This window comes from Leptodactylus fuscus, chromosome 2 (assembly GCF_031893055.1).
Source record: "Leptodactylus fuscus isolate aLepFus1 chromosome 2, aLepFus1.hap2, whole genome shotgun sequence".
NCBI classification, from domain to species: Eukaryota; Metazoa; Chordata; class Amphibia; order Anura; family Leptodactylidae; genus Leptodactylus; species Leptodactylus fuscus.
Genome location: NC_134266.1, coordinates 214,210,474 through 214,221,693, shown reverse-complemented (window position 1 = coordinate 214,221,693; position 11,220 = coordinate 214,210,474). Strand labels below are relative to the sequence as shown.

Below are 11,220 nucleotides of genomic sequence, written 5' to 3'. Positions count from 1 at the left end.
GTGACATATCAGATTTGAAAAATAGGGCCCCGTCAGACCATACAAAACCAGCTGTGGTGGGAAGGGGTTAAAGACTAAGGACCTGTCACAGTTCTTAACTGTACAGATTTCCCTGGCATACAGCATGTCAAATGAAATATAAGCTAGCAGATCTACTTTGTAAGAAGACCACCAGGGGCTGATACCTACCCATCAGTATTTCCTTGAGGTGATCTGAGTGTATATATACAGATTGACGTGTACATTAAACATTCTATAGGTACTATGGACTGAACGACTGTAAGAACACAACAGCTGAAGACATAAGCATATTATTTATTGTTCAGAAGCGGCATCTCACAAAAATCATTACAAAGCTTTTGTCATATATACATGTAAAAAAATAATGTTTGATAACTTCACTTTTGCTTTTTTGTTACAGCCATCATTATTGTATGTCTTTACATTCACTTCCACAATGGTTCGCAATGTTCCAAACATTCAGAGTTCAAACACATTGATTTTCTTGTTTCTTCACGCTGTTTTCACTCCATTCCCGGCAGCGTTCCCACCCTCTAATAAATTGGCTTTTTCCTCCCAACGGCAAGCATTGTACTGTCCAGGAAAGAACTTGAAAGTGGAGTCGCTGCAACATGGTGTATAGTTCATAACAAACCAAATGTTAGCTGCCAATGGTTTCCTTGTAGATGTAATTACTAATTTCATATATATATATATATATATATATATATATATATATATATACAGCTATTACTCAGAACTTCATATAGTGCAGGTTATCGAGTATGTTACAAAGCAATAAATAAGGAATCAAGAGAGTAAGTTAATAAAGAAGCCACACACAAGACATGCAGCTAGGTGGAACTTGCTCCTGCCCCTTTGGTTCAGATCATTCCATTCTTTTCTCCCTTCCCCAAAATTCTTGATTCTGTATATTACAGAAAGACTTGCTGTGGACTGTCTATTCTTCTATTAGTAGTGGGAATAATACAGTGACCTGTATATCCCCCGGCTAAAAGCACATTCAGTGTACTAGTCATTGCATCCCCCCACCATCTTCTACATTCAGAAATCCTGTGCTCCGTCACTGACTCCATGTGTTTGCTCCAATCTACCAACCACATTTTGTGCTTTTTGCTCAAAGGCTACAAAGATAAAAAGTACATGAAAAGAAGCCATAATACAGGTTGTATATTGTCTGCAGTCTGTGCCTGGTCTATGTAGTGAAGTCTATTCGTCATCTGCAGGTACACTATTTCATTATGGGGTATTTTCGTCTGTTATTGCATATTGCTAAGATATACTTGTGTCATGTCAATTTAAAGTTTGCGGAGCTGAAACTTACCGCACTTGGTGTAGATTTCAGCTGTAATTTACACCAGTCTCTAAGGCCTTGCACCTCCTGTTAAGCTATACATGTGGTGTAAATGGATAAATGCTTACAAATTTTATGTGCAAAAATTGAGTTTTTTTTGTGCTCTGTTTCTGGCATAGAGGCCTGCTGTTTTTAATGGGGTTATTGCGTGTGTTTTTTCTACACCAATTAAAATAACTGAGACTGAGCAAAATGGAAAACGCATATCTGGTTTTAAAAAGACATGAGTAAATCTGCCGGTGAGTGCTCACTCTTACTATATGTTGTCCTCTATCTTTGTTCCTGAAAATTACTACACTCTGAAATACATTCATTTAGTTCTATTGTAAAGGGAAACTCTGGTTTAAAAAAATGGGGACAGTGATGGTTTTGTAGGCGCTCTTATCGAGCGTACAAAACGCCAGTCTTAATAAATTTGCCTCAATGTGTATTGAATATCCCGTATACTGTATTTTTTCCACTTGTATAATGCTGTGCACTTTTATCTGTTATTTTTCCGTTCTGTAACCTGCATTGTCACCTAAAAGCTCAACAAAAAAAATTGAAAACTACTTAAGGCAATTTTCTATAACCTTATTTATACACAATAACAATAGGAATTCACTCTTATCTTAAAATGCTTTACAATACTTGGTGGATTGTACAATCCTTATAGAGGGTTATCTTATAAAATGCTGTTCTGTTTTCTAAAGCTTACATTATATGTTAATGGAAGTCATTTCAGCTTTTCAAAGCAGAAGATTGCATATCTAGAATTGTGACTTCATTACAGTTTGAGGATATATAATAGTATATTGGAATCATCTTAGAGTTTTGGAATAATGAGATTACCAATGTCAATGCTAATAATCACTGATGTCACCGGTTACATGTTATTGACCACTATTCTACCTGCGATCTATGAAGGGCAATCACAAATATGTGGTAGATCTCAGCAGCGAACATGTATGCAGTGGTCTATGGTGGATTTTTTGGCAGTGTCTGGAATTGCAGGTGAGCTGTCTCTGGGAGAGGACGACCATCACCCTACACATGAGCAATACCATGGACAGGGAGCTATTCAGTAACCCCCTCAATTGTCAATACTGTCCAACAGAAACCCTGAGTGAACAAGGGTGTGCTGCCAAAATTGATGAAACTGCTCATGCTGAAAAGTATTAAAGGGGTATTCTCATCTCCTGGATCATATTCAGACTAGCAGTGCTAACTGAAGTGTTTTACCCAATACACTGCTGTATCTATCTTGCTCCATTTGTCAGATACAGCTAAATCTCTCCTCAGTGATTACAGCTGGTTGCCTGTTACAGACCTGCTCTCAGGAAGGAACAATGACTTCGCCTATGTTCCCAGTCATCTATAGTCCCTTCTATCACTCTCTGCATATTGCTTTCAGATGCTGAGCTCTGATAAGGACTAGAATAGATAAGAGCGTCTGTGAATATAAATCTAGCTCTGTGCTAGAATGACCTGAAAATCAGGAAGTGGAGGGGAGAGGAGACCAGAGAAATCCTGAGATGAGAAAACCGCTTTGATGATTTCATATAATGTTAGATAATGGAAGAATTCATCATAATGGTTCCAAAAAGTGATGCAAAACAATCACAATTTGTGACTACCGTAGTCTAAAGTGGCACTTTTGTGCTGATCTCGCCATTTTCTGCCATAAATACATTACAAGACCATATGGCTTTGTACCAAGCTGTTGCACAATCTCCGTGCACTGCCACACAGATCCCACGATCATGGCTCAGTTGCGTATATACATTTGAGGCCTAATAATCCATTTATTTATAGAAGTCATTTGTTATCGAATAATAAAAATGGCTAATACTGAATCAGGTTTACTGTAGTAACAATAGCATATGACTCAGCTCCTCCATATTGCTGCCATGCATCAGTAACACGTTACTATATAGGTGCTTGTGTAAAATCCATTTACTTTCTGAGATCTCCATCTTTCTATCTGAATCTAGCAGCCATTTATTTTGATCAGCATGTCTGTAGAGGCCACAGCAGGACTTCCCATTGTGGGGGACCACGCGAGGCCGTATTATATGTTCTCTCCTCTACGCCACGCTCCAGAGAATACTGCCTTGTAGTCAAATATTATCATTTTGTTGCTAATCTGTAGTGGTGAGAATGCCGCCCTGGACCATATTACACACTGACTCAGGGTCCATACAACATAAGTAAAGAAAAGTTAATTGAATTATTATGTATAAATAAATGTATATACTGTACTTAAAACAGGTTTGAACATTTTCCAATTAACATATAATGGCTTATTCTGAAGAAAAATGAACAGGCCTGGAATGCTGTAAAAAGATATAAGAACCCCATCACCCCGTTACAATGCTTCCTGCGCCCCATGCCGGTCTGTGCTGCCCGCTGTCTCTTGCCACGCAGGAAATGACATCTGTGCAAGCGATCATTTCCTGTGTGTTGGGAGGCCGAGACCAGTAGAGAATCTGAGTGTTGGAATGGGGGCCATAATGGATCGCTGAACATGATTTTTGTTTTTGCAGCATTATGTAGAGAACAGATCTGTTGGATGAAGGTTTTCTTCTATTCAATAACTGTGACACTAGTGTTTATACCATGGTTTTAGGAACATGGCTACTAAACTTCCGCAATCAATATTCTGTCCATAGCGGTGATACATTTTTTTTTTTTTACATCAGTTATTTTATAAAGTAAAACAACAGCATGAACTAAATGTGCTGAACCATTGTAAAGTCCAGTATTGCATATACACCTCATGTATGGTTTTTCATACCAGACGGCTATTGTACACATAGTGTACAGAGCTAGTAATGTATGTAATCTAGGTGTAACTTTCAACTATGTGTTTGGCATTGGTTAGTCTTGCACCATAATAAATAGCTTATCCTGGGTATTACTAGTATAACACTGACAGCGATTGTTATATAATAGGCCATGTACATAGCTGTGCAGGAAACAGAAATAGAATGAGAGAACTGTATGTCCCAGAACTCTATTAAAGTGCAGCTATCTCATACATATCATGGAGAATGGCTTTCTCATAGACTAATCTGTTGTTTCTTATCACTTCAGATGTGACGTTTCCATCGGCAGATGAAGTGCACTTTAACGTTTGAAGCAAAAAGTAGTAAAAAAAAATATGTATTTTACAATAACTTGTTTACACACATCCACCAGTTTTATAATGTTAGAAACTTCTGTGGCGATATGTCAGGACACAAGTATAATTCCTATTCCAGAAAATACAAATTATTCCCAACTGTATGTCTTAACTATTCCATTATGTCCCTAGTATATCATTACGTATGAATCCAGTGAACTATAGGACATGGTAAGAAAATTTACATCAGGTTAGAACTTCTCGTTCCAAAAGTAAAGCAGCATTTAGTGTTTGGGATGGCTAGTGCTATAGAAATAAATACAGTGCAACGTGACCTGGCGTGAACAGAACCAGCAGAGGCGTTCTGTTCCCTGAACACCAACCATCGGCACAAGGACCGGTATCTGCTCTTCTGTTCCATCACTGTGTAGTCATTCACTATGATAGACGTATAGACACTGACTCATGTAGTAAGTTGGGGCAGAATATATACAGTTTAAGTAGAGTTTAACCTTTCTGTGCAAATTTCGCTTCTTGCTCCCTCTTTGTGGAATGTGATAGACTGCTGCTTTCCATCATGCATCTCCTTAGAGGAGACTTTGAGACAATATCTGTTTTTTCGCTATTTTTCTCCTTGGAGAGCCTTTAGAAAACATGGGCTTACAGTCAGATGAAACATGACGCAGTAGTCTCATAGAAATAAGGCTTGCTTGGTTGTGGTTACATCTACCAGTGCTTGGACAGTGATGCTCACTTTCACCAGGCCCTTTTCTTCTAGGATGTGATGTGGTAAACAAAGTTTCTCCTGAAAAAAAAAAAGAGAATGAATAAGATAAGTAACTAGGCCAAACCTTATGATCCCTCCACTGAGTACTTCATCTGTGGATTATGTGGTCTGATGATCTGTGAGATCCATATATCTTTGTAACTTACTCTTTTAACGTTCCCATCTCAGCTCCAGTAGTCCGGTCTCTGCCGTTCCTGGTTCTTTGCCCAACTGGTCTTAGCAATCGCATGCCATGTACACACACTTCACTGGTAAAGGTAGTGACTGGCGGCAGCGGTCACAAACAAGTTGTAGTCACTGGCAAGGACCAGAAATGGCAAAGAGAGGACTGTATCACTGTAAACCCTGTACATTTAAAAGGTAGGTGAGTTGTGTTTTTTAGTTGCTCAGACAGAGCTTCTCCTCATATCTATAATCTCACTACTGTAGCTCCTCTGTATGCAGATACAGAGCAACGGCAGCCGACCCAGTTCAGGTATAGAGGGGAAGATGCAGGTATGTATCAGTGTTTTTTTATGTTATAGCCCTCCCCTGCTGTATGCATTTAAAGAGGTTATTGACACTCTATCTGTGGCCATCGATTTTAGATTTGTTAGGGTCTGACACTAGAGACTACCGCAGATCAACAGCTCCAGGAACGTCTGGTTCCTTGTAATATTACTCATTCGCTATACAAATTGTATTAATGGCTTTAGAGCCATAGACTTCAATGGTAATGCGCTGCAATACCTAAAGCCACCACTACATTTTGAGCAGTGAAGCGGTATGGCTCCAAGGATGTAGACATTACCAGGAGATGTGCTGTTCTAAGGTGATGGAAGCCGCAGGTGGTGCACACTTACAGATCTAATATAAAGTTGATAACCCCTTAAATTATTTATGATCCCACAACCCATTTGGCACTTCCAAGATGGAGGCCCCACTATCCTTATACCTTAAAATGCCATATGAACAGTAGGTGAACCAAAAAGATGCATAAATAATATTAACTGTTCATATTTATGGTGTTTTATATACTAATATACAGAATATTATTTGTGTTACTGCCGTCAGCACAAGATGGATGGATCTATTCATAGTACAGCTATTGTACTAGTTCTTAATAGATTGTCACTTATCTCCTGCTTGGAAGAGACTGAAATGTTTAACTGTCCATGCTAGACGTGCTCCTCAAGATGCCATATCAGATCTGTGCTGGAAATCTCTCCAATTAATTACATTGCTGTCAATCTGGAGTGTGATGAACGCTGTCCGTGTGGTCTGAAGCATTCATTAAAGGGATACGTTGCCTTCCAGACATCTGGAGAGCAGATCCTCTACACATGGGATTTTCTTTAACTTGGTTTTGACAATGCATTCAAACTAAAGAATATATTTGGGAACGTACTGAAAAGTTGTTTCTTTACCTCTCAATCAAAACAATCCAGCCATGAATTTGGGTACAACTATTACAATTTTTAGCACTAATCTGTGCAATGAAAATAATAACACAGAATACTGTAAACGCGCCTATCTGGTTTCACAATGTAAAGAAATGTTGCTGCACACCGTAATTAGGTGAAAGGATGAAACAAAATATTTATTTTGAGTACATAAACTTCAGGTACATTAATGCCACGAATTGATTTTGACAAGCATAAGAAGAGTACTAGATCAATAAATCAGCATAACGTTTCGGTCATGGTCGACCTTCATCAGATCAGATCTAGTATCAGTAAAGCAGAGTACGCAGCGGGGTCATGGACGCCATGACCCCGCTGCGTACTCTGCTTTACTGATACTAGATCTGATCTGATGAAGGTCGACCATGACCGAAACGTTATGCTGATTTATTGATCTAGTACTCTTCTTATGCTTGTCAAAATCAATTCGTGGCATTAATGTACCTGAAGTTTATGTACTCAAAATAAATATTTTGTTTCATCCTTTCACCTAATTACGGTGTGCAGCAACATTTCTTTACATTATGTATGAGTCGCAGGACTCTCTTGTTTGCTAGCACCCATATCCTTATATCTAAGTGTGCGGTTCCTCTGATATCTATATATATCTGGTTTCACAAAACTTTCCAGAAAGTCTGCAGTCTCTGTTATTTTGTTGTTAGAGTACGGCTGCTTTGGCTTAACATTCACAAGTCCATCGGCTGCTTCCTCCACTAGCAGCTGCAATCTGTATTCACTGTATAAACTATCAATACTGAAGTCAGTGAGACTATGGGGAGATTTTACTGCAGTGTCTGCATCTGAATTCTGCCCTAATATAGTCAGATTTCAGGATTTTTTTAATCCACAAATACTGTAGCTACAAAGTGCATGGCTTAAAGAGGACCTAGTATATACTGCTAGAAAGCGGACAGCTTTTCCAGTATGCGCCCCGATGCCAGAGATATCTGTGCCATTAGTTTCAGCACTGCTATCCATCCAACATTGCTGGGTTGTGAGGAACGCCCTTCTTGACTCCATAATCTTGTACTGCCAGGGGGACATTACTAACAGTTCAGTGATGACGCTGAGCTGTAAGGCCCTCCTGATAGTGGAGGAATATTGGTGCATAAACTAAAGGCTCCGATATCTGGCACTGGAAAAGCTGACCGCACACTGTCAATGGACATGAAAAGTCCTCTTTAAAATGCAACAATTTGTGCCCCAATTATGCCAGAATGTCGGCAAAAAATTGGTTTAAAGTAAACCAACTAAAAGGTGGTATAAACCTAAAGTGGAACTTTCAAGTCTTTGGGCACATGTGGTTTTATATACTGCTAGAAAGCTGAATTCTGTGCATGGTCAGCTTTCCCATTATGTACCCCAGGGCAAGAGCTATCAGTGCTGTTACCGATAGTTCTTCACTGTCAGAAAGGCGTTCCTGACAGTCTAGCTGGGCTGTAAGGAAAGCCCTGCCTGACAGTACTCGTCCATAGCCCTGTACTGTCAGAGGGGGGTCACCCCCTCACCCCCAACTGTACTTTTCAATAGGTTTACCGTCTGAGGGGGCGTTCCTTGCCACCCAGCCATGACGCTAAGCTGTGAGGAATGCTCCCCAGTACTAGTTAATGGATGAGTATTGTCAGGAGGGGGCCTTCCTCACCGTTTATCCTAATGGTTGCATGGTAAGGAACACACCCATAGACAGTACAGAACTATTGACAAGTACAGTCAGGAGGGACATACCTCACAGCCTGGCTAGACTGTCAGGAAAATCCTTCTGACAGTGAAGAGCTATTGGTAACTGCATCGATAGTTCTTACCCTGGAACACATAATGGAAAAGCCAACAAAGTTCTGAATTCAGCGCACTGTGGGCTTTCTAGCGATATATAAAACCGCATGTGTCCAACGACATGAAAGGTCCACTTTAATGTAAAGATGCATGAGATATATAATGTAGCATTGGCCTCTGTGACAAATGTGGGCTAATGACAGCAAATGATGAAATTTTGACCATTAACTTATAACATGGTTAGACAACCAGGACTGCTAATAGAGAAGCACAATATAATGTAATGGAAGAAAATGCAGACATCCTGGAAAGGGTAAATTCTGCTTATCTCTAGAAAATTTAAGAAAATCTGAATTGACACTTGTATCCCAGAGGTAAGCCGCTTATAGATCTGTGCATTCTGAGATATGCTAGTTTTCTCTACTTGGACATGTATTTTCAATCCTCTCAGAAAAGAACCGCTGCTGCACTAAATTGTAATAATGATATTTTGCCAATTCATTGTTTTCTAGTGGTGACGATATCCTTCAACAAACACTATTATTCTAGTTTATTATATAATAAATGTATATTTTAAAAATAAAGGAGGGATTTATTGTGTTCCTCATAATAACATCCCCTTCCATTCTAAAATGGAAACTGACCCAGCGATCATCTGATCACAGCGAGTCTGATTTTAGAAGCTGCTCGGGACCAAATAAAATGGTATTTATATAATGTACAGATATGTTAGGTGAGAGCTATTCCTTCCATGAAAGCGTATAGTCATTCCATGCGAACATATGCATTGGCAGAAATGGAGGTTTGTGTTACAGATGTATACTGTCTGCCTGGCTCTCACAATTGCTATTTTGAGATGCTGCTTATGCGGACATAACATTATCCATTGATATAGGAATCCAAAAACAATATAAGTTCCACAAAAAACCCTAAAGCCTATAAATCCGATGTATACACTGCTTTCGATTACTGGTACTTAAAGCGTTAAAATAGCTAAGTAAATAGAAGCTGAAATAACAGTAATGGCCTCCATTGATGTGCGCCTCTTGTCACTTCTCTCATCTAGTATTAAAGGCTTCATTGTTAATGAAAAGCCATAGCAATAGTAGAGAAGTGTATATCACCGAGGCTGCCGAAGAGTAGACCTGCCCCACGACCTATCTGTCATCTTCCTTTCTGCATTATGAAAAGGGCACCTTTCCCTCGAGTGCTCGCCATTCTTAAATGTTATAACAAGTATTCTCCTGAGAGGCTGGAATCCAAAGTGGCATTTCTATTCATCTTCTAGTGCAGTAGGAAATGTTGGGTGTGCATAATATATGCCTACTTTATGAAGAGAGCGATGTGTAGCAATAATGGCAAGATGTGAATGAGGGAAAATGCAAAGTCTAAAAATCTGTATCCGGGAAAGTCCGTGTGAGTAGGTGTTGGAGGTTTCCACATAGGACACTGTAAAGTATTTTTACTGTGACTACCTGGTAGATTAATCAAGACTTGCATATTTACCTGTCCTGATATCCCCTGTGCCAGGGCACAGAATTCTTCAGTTATGTACCTCATCATGAATTAGGCGATCCCCCACCACCCTTGCACCTAGGCCCAAATCTACAGCAGCCATTATTAAGACCTCTTTTGTGGGGTAAATGATCATGAATATGGAACAGGCGCTACCCATCACCGCTGCCATGCCCGCTTTTACTCCCGTGGTGTTATATAATTGCATATCAAAGATTTTTTAACTATTTTACACCGTAAAGGTGGCATAAGGTATTTGATGAGTCCCCATCATTGGCTATCCTGGCTATGACTGACGTGATGACCTAAGGGTAGTCCATGGCCCTATAGAGAAGCAGGTAAGTACACACTGTTTTATTATTTGTCTGCCTGATCAGATTTCCCTGACTAAACTTAATAGTGGAGGGTACAGAAATCTCATGTGTAAGGGGATGTCTTCCTTACAAGCTGTAATGTAGCTTTTTCATGTACATAAAGCATACCTCCAATTATAAAACAACTTGTCATCAATAAATAGAGCAGATGAATGTAAGATATCTTGTTAAATAAAATATGTTCTCCATTTTATCAAACTAAGTTACATCTAACAGAAGTCTGTGACTGAGGGATCGGGAGGAGGGGGCTGGAGAAGACAAAACTACACGGTGTAACTAAGATACAATAGCTCTTCTACATCTTGTAAAATAATGCTCTACCACTGCAAAGAAGGAGGCAGTAAAACAATTATTAGCAACAGCAGCCTCCGCCTGCCCTCTGCACTCCATAGACTTCTGTGTGCTAGATTAGAATGGTGCAATTGTGGGAGTGAAAGGGAGAATAACCATAGAAGGAAACAGATTTCTTTAACAAGGTGTATTCCAAAGTATCTTCTATTCAGCTGTACTATTCATTTATGAAAGTTGGTTTTATAATTGCAGGTACACCTTAAAATGTACTTTAGTCCATTTATCATTCTGTGACCGAGATTGCCCCTTGGCCCACTAATGCTTTGTATTGTAATTATTTCCTGGTTCCATGCTGTGTTCTGTGGTGTTTTGTGGAATTTCCATCTAATTTATTGCAGTGGCCAGTTGTGACAATGGGATGAATTTAACTATTTAATCCTGTTGACACAAAACATTAAAAAAAAGAATGTGGACTTATTTTTTGGGACTCTGCTATCGATTTTCCTGTACTGATTTCAAAGTGATAACTCAAAAAGCTGCATGTAACACAATTAGTGCAG

The 11,220-nt window shown here is 39.3% G+C and overlaps 1 protein-coding gene across 2 annotated transcripts in view; it reads right to left on the bottom strand.

Annotated features, from left to right (window-relative positions):
- Positions 1-739: 739 nt before the first annotated feature.
- LRCH1 (leucine rich repeats and calponin homology domain containing 1) overlaps positions 740-11,220 on the bottom strand; it is a 147,827-nt gene continuing 137,346 nt past the window's right edge. For both annotated transcript variants that reach the window (XM_075265495.1, XM_075265493.1), the window contains one exon: positions 740-5,283. In XM_075265495.1, coding sequence (XP_075121596.1) covers positions 5,170-5,283 — 114 coding nt within the window. In that variant the 3' untranslated portion in view covers positions 740-5,169. The remainder of the gene's footprint in view (positions 5,284-11,220) is intronic.